The 22,782-nt window shown below is 52.5% G+C and overlaps 1 protein-coding gene across 2 annotated transcripts in view; it reads right to left on the bottom strand.

Moving 5' to 3' along the window:
• SPEN (spen family transcriptional repressor) overlaps window positions 1-22,782 on the bottom strand; it is an 82,752-nt gene that overhangs the window by 59,356 nt on the left and 614 nt on the right. For both annotated transcript variants that reach the window (XM_071575760.1, XM_071575761.1), the window contains exon 2: window positions 1,214-1,534. In XM_071575760.1, coding sequence (XP_071431861.1) covers window positions 1,214-1,534 — 321 coding nt within the window. The remainder of the gene's footprint in view (window positions 1-1,213; window positions 1,535-22,782) is intronic.

Below are 22,782 nucleotides of genomic sequence, written 5' to 3'. Positions count from 1 at the left end.
GGGGTAATCCACCTTCTTAATGGGCAAGGGTGTCAAATGATATTTTAGATGAACCAACAAGAAAAAAAAAATCTTAGTGACAAGACACAAAAAAAAAATTCCACTGGACGGAAGTAGTCCCAGACTGAAACTGTAACTCTGAAACCCCCAGACTTCTTTCTTGAGACAGAAGGCACTTAAATAGATCCATTATTTTAACTTCCATCCCTAAGTCTGAATCAAGCAGCTGGTAGAAGATTCCCCGAGGCCCGAGGGCCCCGATGCTGCTGCCCACAGGCATCCTCTGGCCGCCTTGGTAACCATCCAGCCCAGTCACTTCTCACTGGTGTATCCACAAATGGTATTAGCACCACGTCCTTAAAGCTAAAGTATGTTTAATGTGGAGCAGCAGAGAGCTTTTTAAGAGACTAGATAGTAATCCACTCCCCATGGCTACTGGCGTCTTGACTGTATACCATCCAATAAATTCAAGGCAGTAGTTCTTATCCCAGCATTAAAAAAAAGAAATGAAACACTATAATTTCCAAAATTTAGTAATGTCCATCATCTCTTTTTGCCAATACCATCAGAAAGAATAATCCCAATAACTTGGAAATGATGTAGATCCAAAATGGAACCATCACAAGCTGCCTTCGGTCTTCTCCATCCAAGCGTTATTTCCATGGCTAAGAGTTGTCGGTAGAATCCAAGGGGCTGCATCATTAAAGTCTTACTAGGAATTTTGTGGTGACAATCCAATTAACATACCCACTGCGTACTGTGAGGACTGAGAACTAGGCATCGAGCTGTCACCGAATTTTAGGGTCTAGTATTCCGAAGATACTCCACAGAGAACTTCACCACATGTTGTAGAGTAAGATAGCTCCATCTGCAGCAGGGATACATCCAGCAAGGCCTTAATATTATCCAAGAAATGGGATCGTTACTTCTAGAAAAGAGTAACTCCAATATCGATGCTGGCCAAAGGAAATCTTCCATCTTAAAACCACCTTATTTCAAGTGTAGGTAGATATCCAACCAGCTGCAGGACACATCCTCTATGGATCCACAAGGTACCAGCCACTGGCATAGAAATCACTTCCGTTTCCAACCCAAAATAGGAAACATAGATAATTCCCAAAATTTTAAATCCATCTGGGGGCCCTAGATACGAGTTTGTGTTTCTCACCATATCAAATACAAAATACCTGCCTAGAGAAACCTTGGAACTTACCCATCGAGTCTCCGCTCATAACGTCCTTCCCGTGCATGGAGCGATGGTGGGGGGCCGTAAGTGGGCCCCCCGCCACCTCCTCTGAACCCAGAAACCTCTCTACTACGAGATGCAATGGAAACTGTATCATCCAATCCCCGAGCAGCACTGGGAATGGTTCCTGGTTCATTATAATCCGTCCGTAGGTCTCTATCTCCCATTTTGTTGACAGAGTTGTGTGCCTTCTGTGCACTTTTGATGTCCACAAAATCCACAAACGCTGCCACTCCGCCTTCCGACCCCCTCTTGGGGAGGATTTTGACACTTTCCACACGTCCATATCTGCAAGAGAAGCAAAGCAGAGCACACAGGTTAGTGCTGGTGGGAAAAGACCACGTTTAGTAACATTGTCTCCTGCACAACAAACATCCCACCCTTTGCCCTTCCCATGCCGCAGGGAAATCAATGGGTGGGAGACGCGTTTCTAAAAGGAGGGGAAAAGCCATTTGGAGAGGGGAAAAGGCCATTTAAACTCTCCATGTTTACATTTGAGCCCCTCTGGTGGTGTGGGGAGCCAACCAAGGGATCGCCCGTTGACAACAATGGAGCAGCAACAACAGCTCTGAAGGAACAGAAAGGTGTTCAAACCAGAACAATTTGTGTGTCATTAGTCAGACAGGAGAGGCACAATTAAAACAAAACCGTGTCACGAGTAAAAATACAGACACCCAACCATCTTCTTAGGAAACAAGTGACCTTGACACAGCAATTCCACTACTCCAATCTGTATTTAATCCAGTCTTCAGGGTGATCCTCATTCCTGATCTCTCTCTCCAACATCTCGCAGGACACGGAGCCAACCCAGCACCCCCAGCCCAGGCTGTGATGGGGCTCAGTTCCCACCCCCAGCACGGACCAAGCCACACAACAGGAGCCTTGAGGAACGTCAGCAGGAACGTGACACCACCCCGCCTAATGCATGTTAAGTAACTGCAACACCGGCACTTAGGGATGAGTAAATGTCTACGTAAAATAAAAATAAACCCAAACATGTTTGTGTACACAGGGAAACAAGATGGAAAAACATATTTGGATAACTTGCATCAACTCACAGCCGAAGGGATAAAATGGGAGGGATGAGCACGGTGATGTTTTAACAGCCAACAGCTGCATGTTGCATTTTGGGTGCTCAGTTCTCTCAGCCAAGAGATTCTCAGCAAACCAGGGAAAGGCTTTGAACTGCAGTTGGTAATCCAGGACAAAAAGAGGCAAAAAACACATTTATGAATGTGCCGACATAGAGGAAAGGGACGCATGAATAAAAAACCTAATCAGGAAGTATTTGTAAATTCCATGAGGCTGAACAGGTGTAAACAGACCTTACCCAGGCACAGTTTTCAGCCACACACGAAGGGAACGGGAATGGAGGGGCCGGGCTGAGTCGGATCCCGCGCCCGCCTCGGCTCCCGGCCTGGCTTTCCCTACACCTCACAATCTCATCATTGTTGGTGGATGACTAATCCTTAAATACGATCTGAAAACCTGCCTTGCTCACTGCTGCCTTCTCATTCCAGCCTGACCTACTACACTTACATATAACCTGGTTTGGATTTAGAGCCCTTTTTTCCCTGGTTCATACTCCACTGAACACGGTGTGTGCAAACAAGAGGCTCTTCTGAGTCAAAAAGTGCCTTGTTGGCCATAAAAAGACACAGTTTCATACAGGGCATGTTCTTGTCTCTCAGCTCCCCAGAGCAGACCTTGTCACCTTTGTACTCCTGGGTACAAACAGTGACGTTAATTCTTGGCAGTTTCTCAATTTGTGATACCAAACTGGTTGTTTTTTTCTTATTTCTATCTGCTTTATTCAATTAGAAGTTTCAAACACTGTGAAATGGAAGTGCTTCCTAAAGTTTGCACCCTTCAGAAGTTGGATACGGTTATCTTGCCTTGAAGGCAAGATTTAGAAAGCCCAGAAAAGTAGAGGATATGGTTAATAAAATCTGTGTGAGGAAAAAAAATGGCCTAATTGGATATGCCAGATGTAGAGAGAGAAGGAACAGGAACGGAAGGAGGGGGAAGGAAGACAGGAAAGAGCCTATTTGAGAAAATGTTCATGCCATGAATGAACGTGACAAAAAATAGGAAAATAATTAGGAATCCTGGTTAGGACAACCCTTTGACATGTGTTTCAGCGCTGGTTCTCTACAAACAAAGATGTAAGGGCTCCAACCCTCATATCCAGGGAGTTCTTCTACACCATGTAGTTCCCAGAGAGACTGGTTAAGACACGAACTCTGCTTTGCTGTTAACATGTTCAGTTCCTGGCAACACGAGCCCATATTTGCCTACAATTTTGGGGTGGGAGGGAGGAGGGGAAGAATAATATCTTAAATGATACCGAAATCCCTAAAATTCCAATTGTCCTTTGCCTGCAGTGACCACAGCCCACCTCACACGAAGTGCTGCCTGCAGTGACATCAGAACTGGGCTCTGAGCACCTCAACAGGTACTGCCCCATTCTGAAATCCTGACACGTATGTGTATTATACATACACACAGTCAGACCTCAGTCGTTTTTCTTTTGCTGCAGAACATCCAGAATGTGTTAAAATGTTCAATATTCAAGGTAATGCTGCCCAGAGAGGATACAAAACATACAGGTAATATGGTTCCCACATACCATAAAAATCTCCAGCAAATGCACAACTCTTCCCAGTATTAATTTTTATATTGGGAGAAGTGTACTTCAGTAATTAAAAAAATATTTTTTTTCTAAGAAATGCATGGGGGAGGCAGCTCCTGCCCCTCACTGCAGCCGCGGTACTGAATCACTCCCCTCGGAGATGGCACCCTTTAATCCAGCCGTTATCCAGACACATAAATATACGCTGTGCTTTGGTGTCCTGCCCCGTACCCTTGACGAGCCCTCGGGATAATCTGTGACAATCGTCTTTGCTGAAAGCGAGGGGGGCAGGCGGGGGGAGGAGAAAGGGAGCAGAAGGGGGTCGATGAAAGAAAACCGGCCCCGGGTACTCCGGGGCAGCTGCTGGAAGAGGAAGGGTTGCATTTTCCATGCGATTACAGACACCCTTCGGTCCCCGCCGGAGGATCCACTGCGAGGGATCCGGCCCGGCCGCACCCACTGGCGCCTCTCCGAGCTGCTCCCGTCTTGGCAGACGCTGCCGGGAGGAGACCGCGGGGAGAGGAGGGAGATCTGCAGTGCCGCATCACCGCACGGCTTCACTGCAGCACAGACAGAGCACGTTACAGCGAAAAAACCACCGTGCTTTCGGGAGGGCCGGGGGAGGAGAGGCGGCGACAGCACCGCGTCTGCTCACGCCAAAGAGAAGGCAAGATGGAGGCGAAGGCGCTCCGAGAGAGACCTTTGTCCCGGCAGAGGGCTGGGAAGAGGGGACAAAAGCCCAGGGGAGGCACGGCCGCGACCTTTGACAGTGTTGGCAGAGCGGCTCCTCTCAACCTCCGTCTCCTATCGCTCCACCTGCGCGTCAGCCCTTCCCAAGGCTGCGTTTTGCAATCGCTGCCAGACCAACAGAAACAAAGAGGCGCCTTCGCTCGGCTCCGGCTCCGCAGACTAACGAAAACAAGGTGTTCTAGTGGCTCTTCCCGTCCGCGGCTCCTGCCCATTAATCATTAGCTCCGTATCACAGCGAAGGCGACCCTGGCTGTGTTTTCGGTGGGTTTACAGTTCAACCCGAAGCAGAGGAGACGAGGATGTGCAGGAGCTGTTATGTCACCGAGCCCCTCCGCCAGCACAGCGCAGCCCCCGGCTGGAAACACGCACCGAGCGGCCCTCGCAGAAAGAATGTTGCTCAATGTAATCACGGCCCGAACAAAGCCACGCTAATCCAGCTTTTCAGACAAAGGAATTCATAATTTAAGCATTATCGGTTTATTCACTGCAGATCAAAGCACCTCTATATTCAAGCAGCTGAAGTGTCCCTGGGCTCTTGGCACGGCTGCTCGGCATGTTTCCCTCGCTCTCCAGCCCTTCCTCCTCCCCAGCTCTTCCTCCCGTACCGGCAGGGTTGGGAAACGCAGCCTCTGCCAATGCAAGGCCGGGCTGGTTCCTCCTCCCCAGGGGCGACGTGTCACCCAGACACAAAGTCACCCCACAACCTGCCCTACACCTACACCGGGGTATGGCAACCTCAGCTTTCCATGTCCAATAAACCATGTCAGCTTAGCTGCAATATTCCATAAAGCTGATTAAGATCTTCATAGGGTGATCTACACACGATAGGAAAAGGTGGGTGGAAACCAGGGAGAGTTCATTTTTTAATATAAACCAAACCCCACTTTAAGTCACGGTACCTCCCTGTTTCTCACCTTGAGCTCCCCCCGAGCTTGTGAGCACCTTTTACACCCAACCATCTCCACCACCACAGAGTTCTGCAGGTCAGCTCCATATGGCCTAGAAAACTTCACTGCATTTTTATTTCTAAGCCAACACAACACTACACTCCAGATACTACCAAATGTAAGACGTCCTGCAAGACCCAAAATAACACAGCAGAGCTTTCTGTGCGTGTTCCTGCACCGCTCATTATGAGCATGATTTGACAAGACACCCTGATCCAGCAGGACATCTGAGTACATTCACTCGGGTTCCCTTTGACTGCACCCAGGTATCTTCAGCCATCTGAAAAGCTCGGCTGATTCTTCTGTGCCACACTCAAGCTCCTTCCTCCTCCATGATTATATAACCCCGGCAAGCCCCAGCCTGCATTATTCAGTAGAACACTCGCACAGCTTGAAGCTTTCCTTGGCCAATCACATTCCTCTGGCTTTGTTGTTATTTCATAACAAAATAATGTGACCTGAAATAGTACTTCGCCAGATGTCTGTGCCTCTGCTCCTCATTCCCGGCTCTGGATCAGTCCAAATACCCCATGCTGGGGGCACACCAGCCCTGCATTCCCCCTGCACAAAGCAGGTCTGCTCCAGGCACAGGGAAATAAATCCAAGATGGGGAGATACTAAAGCTCCACAAAGCAGGATGTCACCACCAGATCCACAGAGATTTCTAGTCAGGCTCATGGATGTCTGTTGACTCCATGAACATCCTTTCAAGGGTCTTCTGCTATCACGGATGTTCAAGCCACAGCCTGGGAACTTGGCCCACCCCAATGGCACCTGCAGCCACTTCCCAGTACAGAAAATGACACACCAAAAAGCAGCAGAACCCACAACACAGCAGCCTTGCCAGCAGCACCCACCACACCAGGATCTCACCAGCAGCACCCACCACACCGGGATCTCACCAGCAGCACCCACCACACCGAGATCTCATCAGCAGCACCCACCACACCAGGATCTCACCAGCAGCACCCACCACACCAGGATCTCACCAGCAGCACCCACCACACTGAGATCTCACCAGCAGCACCCACCACACCAGGATCTCACCAGCAGCACCCACCACACCGAGATCTCATCAGCAGCACCCACCACACCAGGATCTCACCAGCAGCACCCACCACACTGGGATCTCACCAGCAGCACCCACCACACTGAGATCTCACCAGCAGCACCCACCACACTGAGATCTCACCAGCAGCACCCACCACACTGGGATCTCACCAGCAGCACCCACCACACTGGGATCTCACCAGCAGCACCCACCAATCACACCAGGATCTCACCAGCAGCACCCACCAATCACACCAGGATCTCACCAGCAGCACCCACCACAATGGGATCTCACCAGCAGCACCCACCACACTGGGATCTCACCAGCAGCACCCACCACACTGGGATCTCACCAGCAGCACCCACCACACTGGGATCTCACCAGCAGCACCCACCACACTGGGATCTCACCAGCAGCACCCACCACACCAGGATCTCACCAGCAGCACCCACCACACCGGGATCTCACCAGCAGCACCCACCACACCAGGATCTCACCAGCAGCACCCACCACACCAGGATCTCACCAGCAGCACCCACCACAATGGGATCTCACCAGCAGCAGGACACCAAGCCATGGTGACAACTCCCCTGCAGAAATCCTGCTCAGAGTTAAGCAGCAGCTTCCAGCCCCACCAGCTCACAGAGAGCGTCCCCGCCCGTACCGCTCACAAAAGGTGTTTAATATTCACCACTGTGAGTTCCTGAGCCAGCAACACAAAGGGAACTTGTGCCTCTACACGGGCGTTTGCAAAGCTTACAGAGCTGTAACTGATCACAACAAGGGTTGCAATATAATAAATAAAATACGGAGCAGTTAAAACACATTTTTCCTAAGAAAATGACCCCCCACCATGTTCCAAGCTTCGTATTCTTTAGAGCCACATGCTTACTTGCCATGAAATGTATTTACATATATTTTTATAAAGGGAATTTCATATCAAGAGTGATATGAGATGGTATTTCAGCACCCTCCGACCTGAGCAGCACAAGTCTTTGGAATTCAACTCTGCCTCAAGTAATGCAGAGCATTACTCCAAGCCTGACAGTATCACCACGTGCTTGGCATGGAAGGAGACTCGAGGGCTGGCAGACATAGAGGAATAAAGGAATCTAAACAAAAAGTACTGAAAAATGCACTATTTCATAAATACAGTAGCTGACCTGTAGCAGAGAGTAAAACAAGGGGCAGACCATCAACAAAAGTGTGTACAGGACTAGGATGAAAATCGTTCCCATTCACTGAGATGAATCTTGATAGGAACAAGCAGAACTCCACAGTCCTGGAAAACTACACTTAAAATTAGCTCAGACAAATGTGGGGAACTGTCACCTGTTGAGGCACAACCACTTCACCCTGTAGGACTGCCTTTGAGCCCCAGGGAATTTGCCAAACGGTACCTTAAATGCTTCCAGACAAACACAGCCCTGGCTGCAGCTGAGCTGAGCTCAGGGCACAGCAGGAGCACAGAGTCCACCAGGGCACCTTCCCTGCTTGGCTCCCTCACCAGTGTGTCTTGCACACACTCCACGAGCCTCCCAAGCTGCTTCCTCTCCACAGGATTCTATTTCCAGCAGACGTGAGGTAGGTTGAACTCACCCAGGAGAACAAGGGCCAGAGATCATGAGACATCTCCCAGCTGCTTAGAGAGTATTTCATCTGCCTCTTCTGAAGAAACCAGATCTCCTGGTTGGGTGGTGTAGGATAGACCCCCACCAGAGTATCTGCCTTGTCAGCCTTCCCACCATTCTCCGTTTAGGCTGGAGAAGAGGAGGCTCAGAGGTGACCTCAGCACTGTCTGGAACTGCCTGAAGGGAAGTTCTGGCCAGGTGGGGGTTGGTCTCTTCTCCCAGGCACTCAGCAATAGGACAAGGGGGCACGATGGGCTCAAGCTCTGCCAGGGGAAATTGAAGTTGGAGATAAGGAGGAAATTCTTTGCAGAGAGAGTGCTCAGGGATTGGAATGGGCTGCCCAGAGAGGGGGTGAATTCCCCATCCCTGGAGGTTTTTAAGCTGAGCTTGGCCGTGGCACTGAGTGCCATGATCTGGTAAAGGGACTGGAGTTGGACCAAGGGTTGGACTTGATGATCTCGGAGGTCTTTTCCAACCCAATCCATTCTACAATTCTGTGATTCTTTCCCATAACCACTGATCCTGTCATCACCATCACTAAACTCCAGACAACCCAAATTCTCCCTGACACACAGGGCTACCCCACCAACTCTCCTTCTTTGCCAGTTCCTTGTGAAGAGGTTACAGCACTCCAGTTGTGCCAGTCATCCCACCATGTTTCCATGATAGCAACTACATCATCTTCTGCTGCACAGTCGTTTCCAGCTCCTCCTGTCTGTCATCCATACTGGGGGCACTGGTATAGATAAACTGCTGTAACAGTAAGCCCTGGTCAGCAGCTGGGACAGAGCTCTGGATGATCACGAGTAGGAAAGCTCAGCAGCAAGTGATAAATTCACAGGATGTGCAGCTTTGAAATCCTCTGCCTTCCCAGAGACAGGCAAAATAAAAGCTCCTCGTATCACAAGGAGCGCTGGTTTTCCAGACCTTGTGACAGTATTCAGAAACATGCCCTAATTACCAGCCTCCCATCATTTTCTAGATTGCAATCTGAGATGCTTAAACCTGTTTAGAGAGATCTTTATTGGCTCTGCGACCTTTGGGGGGAGAAAAATCATGTTCTTCAGGGCATTCTCTGCAGCTCTTCTCCAAGTAATAAAGATCTTCAGGGAAACATCAAAATTCAGGAGCAAAAACAACGAACCAGGTTACAGAGCTCAGCCAGGCACTGCTGGGGTGCATCCTGAGCATGATGTTCATACTCCTGTCCTCCTGCCCCAGCACCCAAATCACCCAAACGTGGATCCCTGCAGACTTTGCAGCTCCCTTTATGCCCCAGCAGCCCTCAATGGGAAACCTCCCAACTGCCGACTACAAACGGGGGTTTGTTAATGAGATACAGCACGTGTTCCTGCCACGCACGGGAAACAGCCAGGGCTTTGTCTGCACTCCTAATCCCTCCCTAAGAGATGACAAAGTAGGAAATTAAAAAGCAAGCACAGGCACATTCACCAACAGTCCTGATGCCTCTGCTGTTCAGGAGCAGTCCGGAGATAACTCCATGTGGGAACAAGCGCTTGCCTCGTGCTTTACAGCTCAGCTTCACTGTAAGACCACAAGTAAGACCTTTTATTTATGTCTTTATTGCAAAGTGACCTTTTGGATGCTGCTGAGGTATTACTTCATGAATGGAATTATTATGTACCACCAGAGAGGGAACAAACAGAATATTTAAAACGGTTTGTTCACAGTTCCCCCCAGTGTCCCAATAACGATTCCATCCAACAGTCAACACATTGGGAAATGTTTCTGCAACCCCCGTGACAACCAGTTCTGCCACGGGTCAGCTGCTCCAGCACACACACATCAGGTGATACGTGAATACAGGGGCATCCATTCCCTGAAGCATCAGTTCCACTGGGACACCCCCACAACACGGAACAGCCCTCAGGAGGAGTCCTAGTTCAAACCAGGATGGAGATGAGGGAGGGGAAGCTGAATCCATGCTCTGGACACAGGGATTACACGGAGCTGGATGAGTACAAACCCTCCTGGCACTCCCTGCAATATCTCGCCAGGCTACATTTAATATCCTCCTCACCCAAGTCAGCAGTTCGCTGCCGGCAGCGTCAGGAACCCGGCATTGCATCAGCCTAGCCCCAGCCAGCCCTGGCACCGAGGGCTCAGCCCAGCACTGCCCACTGGCAGCTGCCAGGGCAACTGGCCACCCCAGCCAGCCAGCACAGAGGCAGCTCCTTACCAAGGAACTTCTCCTAGTTGTGTCCTCAGAACAATTAAGGAAAAGCACTCACAGCTTATTGGTATATATATTATTTTTTTTATAAAAATAATAAAGTGGCTTTGTGAGCAGAACTAACGAAGACTCATTTCTTAGGACACGTCTTGAGGTCAAATTCTCCGGCATCCAATAACTGCCAGTTCCCACTGCAGCTTTTCCCACGGTCAGGAACACCTCTCTCCCATGTGGATTCTTTAATGTCTAATAAGAGCTGTGCTCTCACTGAAGCTTTTCTCTCCATGGGGCCACTAATCAGGTCTCTCTCCTCTATTAAAACCGCTTGTTTTCACAAAACTCAAAGGAACTTCGTGTCTCCCAGATTGAAGATCCCTTTTGCCCTCAGGTTTAGCTGGAACTGGAGAACGGGTTCAAAATTGATTGGGGAAGAGATATACCCATGGCAGGGACACCTCAGTCTCGCTCTCCAAGCAGATCAGAGTAAATATCACTATTTGTAGAAGCATGAAAAGGTTACAGAAACATGTAGGAGCTCTGCATGTTCAGCTGTGTTGTACCAAGCACGACGAGCTGTGATTCTTTATCCCCAGCCCACACGGATGCGCCGTCACGTTCCTACACGCCAGACACGGAGCTGCTGAATTCCATCTCCAGGGCATTTTTTTTCCTTCCAGCTTAAAGCATAATCTGCAGATTTGCTTCAAAACCACCGGTGGTGATAGGCTGCGTTCGGCGCCTTCTGCGGGGGAATTGCTCAAGCCTGTTCTTTTGCGTGACTGATTTCAGGATTTGGTTGGATTTGATGTTAAGAATGCGCCGCATCGCAACCGTGGGGGAATCTCTTGATTAATCAAGTTGTTTCATTGCACATGAAAGGGTAATTCCCCATCTCAGTTTTGCTTCTCTGAGCTCTGCTCTGCATGGATTCGGCAGCAGATGGAGGAAAATGCAGAGTCACAACATTATGGTGTCCCTGCCATACTGCAGAGCACTTGGAATGTGGATCATCTTAAAGCTTCCCAAGTCTTGGTGCTCCCTGGTTCAGACTCCTCCAGGAAAAGACAAACTTTACAAACTTCACCAAGGTTTTGCAGGTTTTACAGGAAATGGTATTTTGAAAGAAAATTATTTTGGTGGCATCTCTGAGACCACCCCAAGTGATGGAATTGCTCTTCCCTCTTGAACCACAGCTCAGTTTGAACAAGTGACCAGCTTCAGTTCAGCACAGAAGTTTGAAATTCATTTCTGATGGAAATCAGTCACTGATCCAAGGACTCACAGCCCCAAATCCAAGAGCTCACCTCCTGCTAAGAGGTGAAAGCGGGGAGGACAAACAGCCCGTTCCCAGCTGCTCCTGCTCTGCAGCCCCAGCCAGTCCCCAGCACGGATGTGTCAATGTTATTTTGTTGCTCTGTGACTCACCACCAGCATCGCCCTGGAGAAAGTGCTTGTCCCTGTGACTAACCCACCTCCCACAGTCCAGAGCTGGGTGTCAGCCCAAGGAAAGGGGGCCGGGTGTCAGCCCCAGGAAAGGGGGCCGGGTGTCAGCCCCAGGAAAGGGAGCCAGGTGGGAAAGGGAGCCGGGTGGGAAAGGGGGCCGGGTGGGAAAGGGGGCCGGGTGTCAGCCCCAGGAAAGGGAGCCGGGTGTCAGCCCCAGGAAAGGGAGCCGGGTGTCAGCCCCAGGAAAGGGAGCCGGGTGTCTGTCCAAGGAAAGGGAGCCGGGTGTCTGTCCAAGGAAAGGGAGCCGAGTGTCAGCCCCAGGAAAGGGGGCCGGGTGTCAGCCCAAGGAAAGGGAGCCGGGTGTCAGCCCAAGGAAAGGGAGCCGGGTGTCAGCCCAAGGAAACGGGGCCAGGTGTCAGCCCAAGGAAAGGGGGCCAGGTGGGAAAGGGGACCGGGTGTCAGCCCAAGGAAACTCGTGTTCCCCACGGACAAGCGCCTGGACAGAGCCCGGCACCACCAGGTGTGTTCAGTCTGTAGTGACTCCCTGCGCTCCAGGTACCTTCTTCACAGACCTGGGACTTCCCACAGCTGAGCCCCTGAACCAGCCAGGCTTCAGTGGCTTTTGTTGCTGCAACACAAAGTCCACCTTCTGCAAAGCCGAGCTGGAAACCTGAGTTTCATCACAACGCTGGGTGAGGTTTCACACCTCAGCTTTATGAGCTGACCTAAAGGAGGCCTGACCACACCACAGACCTGAGCAGAGCTGTATCTGGAGGAGTGCAGGTACCACCACACCAAGGGGGCTCTTCCTGTGGTTCAGGGACACATCCAGGTACACCGAACCACCTGCCACAAAACCAGGTACACCAACACAACCTCCGGGAAAGCTGCCCCTCATTTTATGCCCTTTCAGTGATCAGCTTCACCTTTAAGTGCCAGTTCTGAAAACTCAGCCTGCCATGAGCTAGGCAAGAGCATGAACTGCAGCACAGCCCAGGGGCTGTAACCTCAGAAAGGATGTAGAGGAAGAGATGCTTCCTGAGCTCAACTGCTGCCAAAAAACGGTGAATCTCACTGTACCCGCAACCAGATTATCATCTACAACACTGGTATTGAAGCCACTTTTATTTTTTAAACATGGGAAGGCTTCTCTGCTGCTCATTCTCCCAAGGAGTTGTTTCAGAGTTAAGAAAACACCAAAGGGTTATTGAGACTCTGATTACAAGGCAGTGACTGTGCAGAGTGTTGGCTGTCTGGGTGCATATCCAGCTGCCCTTCCAAGAGCAGCATCTCACAGAGCCCCTGAAATTAAATCAGATGTTGATTATGTGCACAAGGGAGATACTCATCCACCCTGAGCTTTTATTCCCCTCACACTGAGGATGATAATGAGGCCGGAAGACTTTTTTTCCCTCCAAAATGACTTCTTTAAACGTACAGCTTGGCCATTTATTTTTCTTATTTTGCCCTATTAACTATCACAGGTCCCCCCCAGCTGCCACAGAGAGCTTCAAGAGGGAACTTTTAACCAAGCCTCTGTGTCCTTTTGGCAGCCATCACTGTCAGTGGGGACAGGAGGCACTCACCCAGCTGTGACAGGGACACCAAGTTCCTCTCAGTGAACCCCATGGCCAACAAACACAACCAGCTCCACTTTGTACCTGGTGGAAAACTGGAAGTGATTTACCACTTGCTAAAACAAAATCATCTACAATCTGGCAGTTTTTAGTGAGCTAAAAGATCATCTGAAACTCAGCTTTGAGGGGGCACTGACCCACCTTCGTGACAGGAACTTGATTTGAACTGAGCTCTCATTTCCTCCCACACCTGGGGCTAACAAAGGACATGGAAGCCCTTCAGCCTGGACAGAGGGACACCCAAGGGGAGCCCACACACAGCTCAGCACTGTCTCCATCTGCAGACAGAGCTGGCAGGATCCAGCAGACAGCCCTGCAGCTCAGCCATTCTCATTCCTTCTGCAGTGTCTGGACTTCCCTGGCTTGTCAGTGGAGAGATGAGAGCAGGTTCAGGGCACTCTGATCAGAGGTGGAAGCTCACGCTGCAGATCTAAGTGTGCTTAAACAAAAATGTGCTTTCACTTTTAAGTTGCTGAGTCTAATTAAAAAGGGGAAGAGAAAGAAAGCAAAAAAGGTCCCTTTTGTTCTTAAAAACGCCCAAGCCTTCAAGCAGAACGTGGTCATTGCGAGTCTGCTCCTCTCCTCCCATCAGCAGTTTGTCTGAGGGGAAAACTGCTGTTCCTTTCACATCCAAACTCTGCTGCCTTCTCACCCAAGAGCCCATGAACGTCTGGACCTCAGACAGGGCACAGACATCCAAACTCTAATCCAGAGCCAAACACGAGCAGGGGCTACAGGAGACGCTTCCGAAAAATCCATCCCATGAAGGATGTTATTTCAACCCAGTTCAGAGGTGGTGCCTTCAGTCCATCCTGCTGCCAGAGCAGACTGCAGCAGGCCCTGGAGCATGTGCTGGTGTATTTATGAAAAGCCTGGAACAATGTTTATTCTTTTACTGAAGGATGTTATCTTCACACTGCAGGATTCCACAGATTGCAGGGCACGATTACAGAGCGTCAGCAGGTTAAACAGTAACTATGGAAATGCACAAACCAAAGTAGTTGCTGGGGTTTTATTCCTCATCCAGGAGTCTTCACCACCTCGGAATGCACCAGTGCAGAGCAGCCACGGGGATGGGTTTCAGAAGATCTGAGCTGCCCAGGCAGAAAGGTGAAACCTCCAAAGGAGCGTGGACAGTCAGCAGGTGGGAAACACTGACTGGTATCCTGGGAAACAAAAAACCAGCTTTTGTCTGATCCCCACAAAGACTCCAGCAAAGGCAGGCAGCAAGGCTGGTTGTACACTGGGAAATTCCATCTTCAGGGTCCTGCTCCTCCCACGAGATTCCTCAATTGGAATGCCCAAGATGCAGCAGCTCAGGATCTTACTGTGGAGAGTAATCATTTTTCCAGTATATTCCTCAGTTCATTGTTGAGCAACGTTTGTCCTCGTAGTCTTCGGTTTCAGGGCGTTCTCAGACCTCAGCAAGTTCACTGAACTTAATGAAAAACACAAGTGAAATATCTCACTGGTGCTTATTTTTGGTATCCACCAAACCCAGAGTGGATCCACCCCATTGGCAGCTCCACAACTCACATTCAGCAACTCTCCCAAAGCCCTGAAAGCAGCCAGGGCAGAGACCCTTCCCCTTCCCAAACACCCTCAGCAGGCTGTTTGGATGTTTGTTATTTCTCAGGTGCCTCTTCATGTGCAAAGGCATCTCCTCCTCTTCCCTCACACACCAGCACCAGCGTCAAACCACCACCACAACAACACAGGCTGCAGTTGTGACACACCAGCTCACGAAAACAAAACTCCTGAGGAGCCCCAGGTCCAACCTGACTCACCTCCTCACCCAAGATCTGCAACCTGCCCTCTACTCATTTGGGTATTTACTTCCTTTTTTATGGAAAGCCTCTCTGCCCTCAGCGAAGACAAGGACCTAATTCTGGACACACCTTAAGACAGCAACAAGGTCACTTGCCCGAGAACTTGGCATGACTTTCTGCCCTATGAAAAGCAAGGAGGAATAACAAACCATCAACAAGGCTTTTCTCATCCCTGCTCTGACTTCATGAATGGATTCAGTACCTCCGGACGCCTCGCAAGGACTGCAAGTTCTCAGCAAAGGGATCTGGTTTGTTGTGCTCTGCAAGGATTATTCTGTCGTTGTACCAAAGGCATTTACAGCAAGGGCAAGAAATACCAAAAGCCAACATGGCTCTGGAGCAGCTCAGCCACAACAGAAGCTGTTACATCAAATCACAAATAATCACAACTAAACACAGCTCAGACCTTTGAAGAAACTTCAGAGGAGAAACAATGCCAGGCAGGCTCAGCAGTGACAGAATTTTGTGACCAAGTGACATCGACTTATCTTTCTACCACAGCTCAGCGTGTAAAACCATTTAATAGAAGCTTAGTCCAAATCTACACTCTTGGCAGCTTTTCATTAAGTTTCTTTGAAATAATTACCCAGGCCCTTCCTCAGCCAGAGTGGCGTCACCTGCCCCTCAAGTGCAGGCCCAGAGCAGAATCCAGAGCAGAACCCAGAGGATTCCTGAAGCTCTGCCTGCTGAGGAGCCATCCCGGAGTGACTCTGCCTCGGGGGAGGGAGGAGGAGCTGCAGACACAGCCCTGACACGGCGGGGACACCACGAGGTGAGGCCTGGGCTGCTCCGGGGCCTTTGGGGATCCACGTCAGCAACAGAATTATTAAAGATCTACTGGAAAGCCACCATCAAACCCAGCACCACCATCACCCCAATTAACCACCCAAGTAATGAACCTCCACCCAGAGCAAAGCTGACTTTGGTAAGGAACCAAACAGGACTCAAGGAGGCAAAACTCATCTGCTTCTTCCACACCTGCCCTGCCCTTCTGATTCTGGGCAATAATTTAACCCCCTGCCCAAGTCTCCCAACCAAACATCCCCCCATGGTCTTTGTGTTACACAAAACTACAGTTACCTTACAGGAGGTGTTTGTAAAACCAGCACAGACAAGTCCTGGTGCTGCCCAATATCCCAGACATTGCTCCAGCAAAGGACATTGTCCCCTCCCTCCCTCCCTCCCTCCCTCCATAGCTCTGAGCTGGAAAGGACAGCACCTCAATGTGAAAATACTGTCACCTAAAGTGACACAAATGGAGAGAGAAAACAGGAACAGTTCCCTCTGTGGCCTCACTTCTGTATTTTCCTACAATAAAAACTCATCTGTGGAGGGATCTCTACAGGCAGAGCTGAGTTAGGACAACCCTCCCAGTGATACCCAAGGATTTATTCACCAATGATCAGCAATAAAAGCCTGGGAACCAAGTCAAGAGTTTTACTGGGAAACCAGGAGGGCTGTTCCTTCCAACTCCAGCCTGTTCCCTGGGAAGGCACTGCCAGACCTGTCTGTGTCACAATTGGGAATGAGGTTTTTCCTGAGTGTTCCACACCAGCAGTGACCAAATGCTCTCCTCTCCCACAGCCAGAGCTGCCCAAATCCCTCTGCACCACCTCAGTCCACTGAACTTACACTCCTGGCCATCAAGACAGAGCATTTTCTCACAAACTGACCAAATATTGTCTAGAAATCACTGAAATCAAACAGGCCCTCGCTGTCAGGGCAGCTTTTCTGCAGTTGTGTTTGAAGTGCCACCCACTTCTCCAGGAAGTCTCTGAAGCATCTCCTCAGAAACAGACACCAGCAAAGCCACACAAAGCCCATTTCCCCCCCCCCAAAAAAAAACCCTTAAAAGTTATTTGTCTCCTCCAAGATTGCCCCAATCAGCAATTTATTTCTGTCAATTTTAAAAGAGCAATTTGTTTCTTGAAATCCAAGGTTTCTCCTGGACTTGGTTACCACTGTGAACATCCTGATGTTCCCCCAGAACAGGAGACGGCACAGCACAGTCACAGGGGCCATAATTAAGAGGCTTTTACTCCTCCTTGCCCTCTAAAACACCAATAAAGACACAAAACCACCTTCTTTGGGGTAAGAGGAAGAAAACACAGGGAGAAAAACAATATGGAAGGGCAGCACTTGTGCTGGGACAACTGTTACTATATTTAGTTGCCTTGTTCTCCAAGCTGCCGAACGAGCATCTGTTCGTGATGGAGAACGACGGGGACTTTTCCAGCATTAATTAGGAGAACCCAAACCATGGCTCCCCCCACTTCCCTGAGCTCCCCCCACTTCCCTGAGCTCCCCCCACTTCCCTGAGCATCCTGAGCTCCCCCCACTTCCCTGAGCTCCCCCCACTTCCCTGAGCTCCCTGAGCTCCCACCACTTCCCTGAGCTCCCCCCACTTCCATGAGCTCCCCCCACTTCCATGAGCTCCCCCCACTTCCATGAGCTCCCCCCACTTCCATGAGCTCCCCCCACTTCCATGAGCTCCCATCACTTCCCTGAGCTCCCTGAGCTCCCACCACTTCCCTGAGCTCCCACCACTTCCCTGAGCTCCCTGAGCTCCCACCACCTCTCTGAGCTCCCACCACCTCCCTGAGCTCCCTGAGCTCCCCCCACTTCCCTGAGCTCCCACTTCCCTGAGCTCCCCCCACTTCCCTGAGCTCCCATCACTTCCCTGAGCTCCCTGAGCTTCCCCCACTTCCCTGAGCTCCCCCCACTTCCCTGAGCTCCCCCCACTTCCCTGAGCTCCCTGAGCTCCCCCCACTTCCCTGAGCTCCCACTTCCCTGAGCTCCCCCCACTTCCCTGAGCTCCCATCACTTCCCTGAGCTCCCTGAGCTCCCACCACTTCCCTGAGCTCCCACCACCTCCCTGAGCTCCCCCCACCTCCCTGAGCTCCCCCCACCTCCCTGAGCTCCCCCCACCTCCCTGAGCTCCCACCACCTCCCTGAGCTCCCACCACCTCCCTGAGCTCCCACCACTTCCCTGAGCTCCCACCACTTCCCTGAGCTCCCACCACTTCCCTGAGCTCCCACCACTTCCCTGAGCTCCCCCCACTTCCCTGAGCTCCCTGAGCTCCCCCCACTTCCCTGAGCTCCCCCCACTTCCCTGAGCTCCCCCCACTTCCCTGAGCTCCCCCCACTTCCCTGAGCTCCCCCCACTTCCCTGAGCTCCCCCCACTTCCCTGAGCTCCCTGAGCTCCCACCACTTCCCTGAGCTCCCCGAGCTCCCACCACCTCCCTGAGCTCCCTGAGCTCCCCCCACTTCCCTGAGCTCCCTGAGCTCCCACCACTTCCCTGAGCTCCCTGAGCTCCCACCACTTCCCTGAGCTCCCTGAGCTCCCACCACCTCCCTGAGCTCCCTGAGCTCCCACCACCTCCCTGAGCTCCCACCACCTCCCTGAGCTCCCACCACCTCCCTGAGCTCCCACCACCTCCCTGAGCTCCCACCACCTCCCTGAGCTCCCATCTCCCAGATCCCCACTCGGATTTGCTGCTTATTCCACCTGAACAGTCAATCTCTGATCCTGGCACTGGCTGCTTTTCTATTTCAGGGTGTCTTAATAGCTCAGTTGAAAGAAAATATAGAAAATACAGTTTTTAAAAAGGGAGTATTTGGGTAAGAAACTGAAAGGCCAAAACAATCTCAACTTGTTAAAAATCTCTCCATTGCATTCTCCTTTAATATCAAAAAATATATATTTTAAAAGGGGTGTTTAAGCTAAAAAATAATACTGCTTTTAAAGAAAAAATAACAGTGCTCATGTAAGCCAGAGCTACTTGAGACCAGCTTCAATATTCTGTAACTTGAGAAGAGCATTCATGAGCACAGTGTTATTTCCATTCGCAATAAAATAAACCAATCAGGAGGATTTGGAAAAAACCCCGCACATAATTTCTGCAAAACACCTCTTTTATCTTAATTCATCCCTTAAAAGAACTCCTTGTGAGGCTGCAAAGCCAAGCAAGGTTCCCACAGCCAGTGGATGAGTCGTGGGGGGAGGAGAAGCAGCAAAACCCTCACACTGAACACTCCACTCCTGCTGGGGCTGAAGTTTTAGGAGTTTTCCCTGAATTTTTGCTTCTTTAGAAACAAGATGGTTGTTCCTCCTCCTTGTCCCTGGCAGGGCCTGAGCAGCACCCAGGGCTTCCATCGGGGAAGGGCAGCGTTTCCAAAGCTCAGTGGGAAAACAGACGCCCCGGAGGGTGGCGGAGGGTCCGGGGGCAAAGCCGGTCCCAGAGGGGGCTCCGGGGCAGGGCCGGTCCCAGCGGAGGGTCTGGGGTAAGGCCAGTCCCAGAAGGGGCTCCGGGGCAAGGTCGGTCCCAGAAGGGGCTCCGGGACAAAGCCGGTCCCAGAAGGGGCTCCGGGGCAAGGCCGGTCCCAGAAGGGGCTCCGGGGCAAGGCCGGTCCCAGAAGGGGCTCCGGGGCAAGGCCGGTCCCAGAAGGGGCTCCGGGGCAAGGCCGGTCTCGGTGGAGGATCCGGGGCAAAGCCGGTCCCAGCGGAGGGTCTGGGGTAAGGCTGGTCCCAGAGGGGGCTCCGGGGCAGGGCCGGTCCCAGCGGAGGCTCCGGGGCAAGGCCGGTCCCAGAGGGGGCTCCGGGGCAAAGCCGGTCCCAGAGGGGGCTCCGGGGCAAGGCCGGTCTCGGTGGAGGCTCCGGGGCAAAGCCGGTCCCAGAAGGGGCTCCGGGGCAAAGCTGGTCCCAGAAGGGGCTCCGGGGCAAAGCCGGTCCCAGCGGAGGGTCTGGGGTAAGGCCGGTCCCAGAAGAGGCTCCGGGGCAAAGCCGGTCCCAGAAGGGGCTCCGGGGCAAAGCCGGTCCCAGAAGGGGCTCCGGGGCAAGGCCGGTCCCAGAGGGGGCTCCGGGGCAAAGCGGGTCCCAGAGGGGGCTCCGGGGCAAAGCCGGTCCCAGTGGAGGGTCCGGGGCAAGGCCGGTCCCAGTGGAGGGTCCGGGGCAAGGCCGGTCCCAGCGGAGGCTCTGGGGCAAGGCCGGTCCCAGAAGGGGCTCCGGGGCAAAGCCGGTCCCAGTGGAGGGTCCGGGGCAAGGCCGGTCCCAGAAGGGGCTCCGGGGCAGGGCCGGTCCCAGCGGAGGCTCCGGGGCAGGGCCGGTCCCAGCGGAGGCTCCGGGGCAGGGCCGGTCCCAGTGGAGGCTCCGGGGCAAGGCCGGTCCCAGCGGAGGCTCCGGGGCAGGGCCGGTCCCAGCGGAGGCTCTGGGGCAGGGCCGGTCCCAGTGGAGGGTCCGGGGCAGGGCCGGTCCCAGCGGGGGCTCCGGGGCAAAGCGGGTCCCAGCGGGGGCTCCGGGGCAGGCCCGGTCCCAGAGGGGGCTCCGGGGCAAGGCCGGTCCCAGAGGGGGCTCCGGGGCAGGCCCGGTCCCAGCGGGGGCTCCGGGGCAGGCCCGGTCCCGGGGGAGTCTCCGGGGTAAAGCCGGTCCCAGAGGGGGCTCCGGGGCAAAGCCGGTCCCAGCGGGGGCTCCGGGGCAGGCCCGGTCCCAGCGGAGGCTCCGGGGCAAAGCCGGTCCCAGAGGGGGCTCCGGGGCAAAGCCGGTCCCAGCGGGGGCTCCGGGGCAGGCCCGGTCCCGGGGGAGTCTCCGGGGTAAAGCCGGTCCCGGCCCGGCCGCGGTTCGGGCGGTGTTTCCCCAAACCCTTCCCCGCTCCGCTCCCTCCCAGGCTCGGCCTCTCCCTCCGCCCCATTCCCAGGCTGGGGGATGGGTGGGAACCGGGCTCTGCCAAGCCCTGCTCCATCCCAAAGGCCTTTCCATCCAAACTGAAGCAGAGGGAATCCTTCCCCATCGCACCCCCGCGCCGGGCAGCGCCTTCCCCCGCTGTGGATAACCCACCCACCGCACAGGGACCCCCGAGCAGCGCGTCCCTTCCCTCCCCGGGCGAGCACGGGCATACAAAGGAAACCTCGCTCCATTGTCCACCCACAGCACCCACACCCCGAGCCTCGATCGGCTCCACTCCCCCCCATCCCTCTGCCAGCCACAAAGACCCCCTGGATACCCCAGCAGGGTTTGGAGGCAGCGGGTCATCCCCCCCCTGCTTTAGCACCGCAGCCAAAGGGCTGAAGGGTGTTTTTAACTGTGGTTACTGGCCTGGGATCAGCCTCACCCAAACACACAAATCCCGGGGAAAAATCAATTTGGAAAACCAGGGAGAAATTGGGAGAAATGCCTGGCTGCAAATCTCCTTCCCAAACCTCCCATCGCAACTCGCCGAGGTAAAAACAACCAAAAAAAGGTAATTAATTCAGCGCCTGCCATTTTTCCCATCCATCTCCAAGCAACAGCACCATAGCAACTTTTTCCCTGCCTTAATACATCTTACACAAGGAGGAGGACCGGACAAAATAAAATCCAGGAATGTCAGATTTCCACTGTGCAATGTCTGTTCCCTCCAACAGCGATGGTTGGGATTAACCAAACGACCCCAGAGCGGGGTTTTTCCAAAAAAAAACAACCCTTGTCTTTGTAGAGCTCTGGTCACAAAACCTGGACTGGGGGACACGACAAACCACCCTGGATAAGGATCCATCATCTGGCACGGACCGAGCGGCGACCCTGGGCTCGGGTCCGAGGGATAATAAAGGTGAAAAAAGGTGAAGTTCGATTCAAACAGGGCAGTTTCAGAGCAATGGGGGTGCGGAGATGGGGCTTGGCTGCGGCAGCAGCTCAGGCCAGGAGGATGGAGGGCGATGAGAGAGCCCCGGTCCTTTCACAGCACAGGCGAGCAGGGAAGAGGCGCTGGGACCTTCCTTTCCCCCCCTCGGTGTCACCGCATCTATTTTTCCCATGGTGACTCATTATTAAGGACGCTCCGTCATTTTTCCAGCGCAGGAAGATTAAAGGAAGCTTCAAAATCCAGTTTTTTCCTGGCGGTGGTGGGATTAAACCAACCCATCTGGAGGGACCATGAGCTGAGCACGGCTCCTTATTTCCTTTTGCCCCCTTAAAAAAAAAACCAGCTTCCAGCATCAACTTGAGAGCATTTCCCGAGGAAAAAGGTGTTGCTGAGGCGGCGGGGGAGAAGCCTCTTCCTCCTCCTCCTCCTCTTCGCAGGGAAAGACAGAGGGAGGAGGAAAAAAACACAACCATGCAAACAGCTACTACTTCCTTATGAGCGGGATTAACCTATGCAACAACGAAAAAAAAAAAGGGAAAAACAACCCAGCACAATATAAGGTGTCCAGGGCGCTTCCCGCGTGGAGGATTCCGTGTTTTCTCCGTGGGTTTGTGTGATTTATTTAAATTTTTTTCCGAGTCACGTTCTCGCAGCTGCAGGCGCTTCGGTTCCCAGCGCTCGCTGCTCCTCGGGGGGACACGCAGCATCATCCAGGGCTCCGGATGGAGCGAAACGGGCGAAAATAAACAGAGGAAACTCCAAGCGTTGAATAATTAAAAAATAAAAATAATTAAAAACAAAAAA

The sequence above is a fragment of the Pithys albifrons genome, chromosome 22 (genome assembly GCF_047495875.1).
Source record: "Pithys albifrons albifrons isolate INPA30051 chromosome 22, PitAlb_v1, whole genome shotgun sequence".
In the NCBI taxonomy this organism is placed as follows: domain Eukaryota; kingdom Metazoa; phylum Chordata; class Aves; order Passeriformes; family Thamnophilidae; genus Pithys; species Pithys albifrons.
This window is presented reverse-complemented; position numbering and strand designations above follow the sequence as displayed.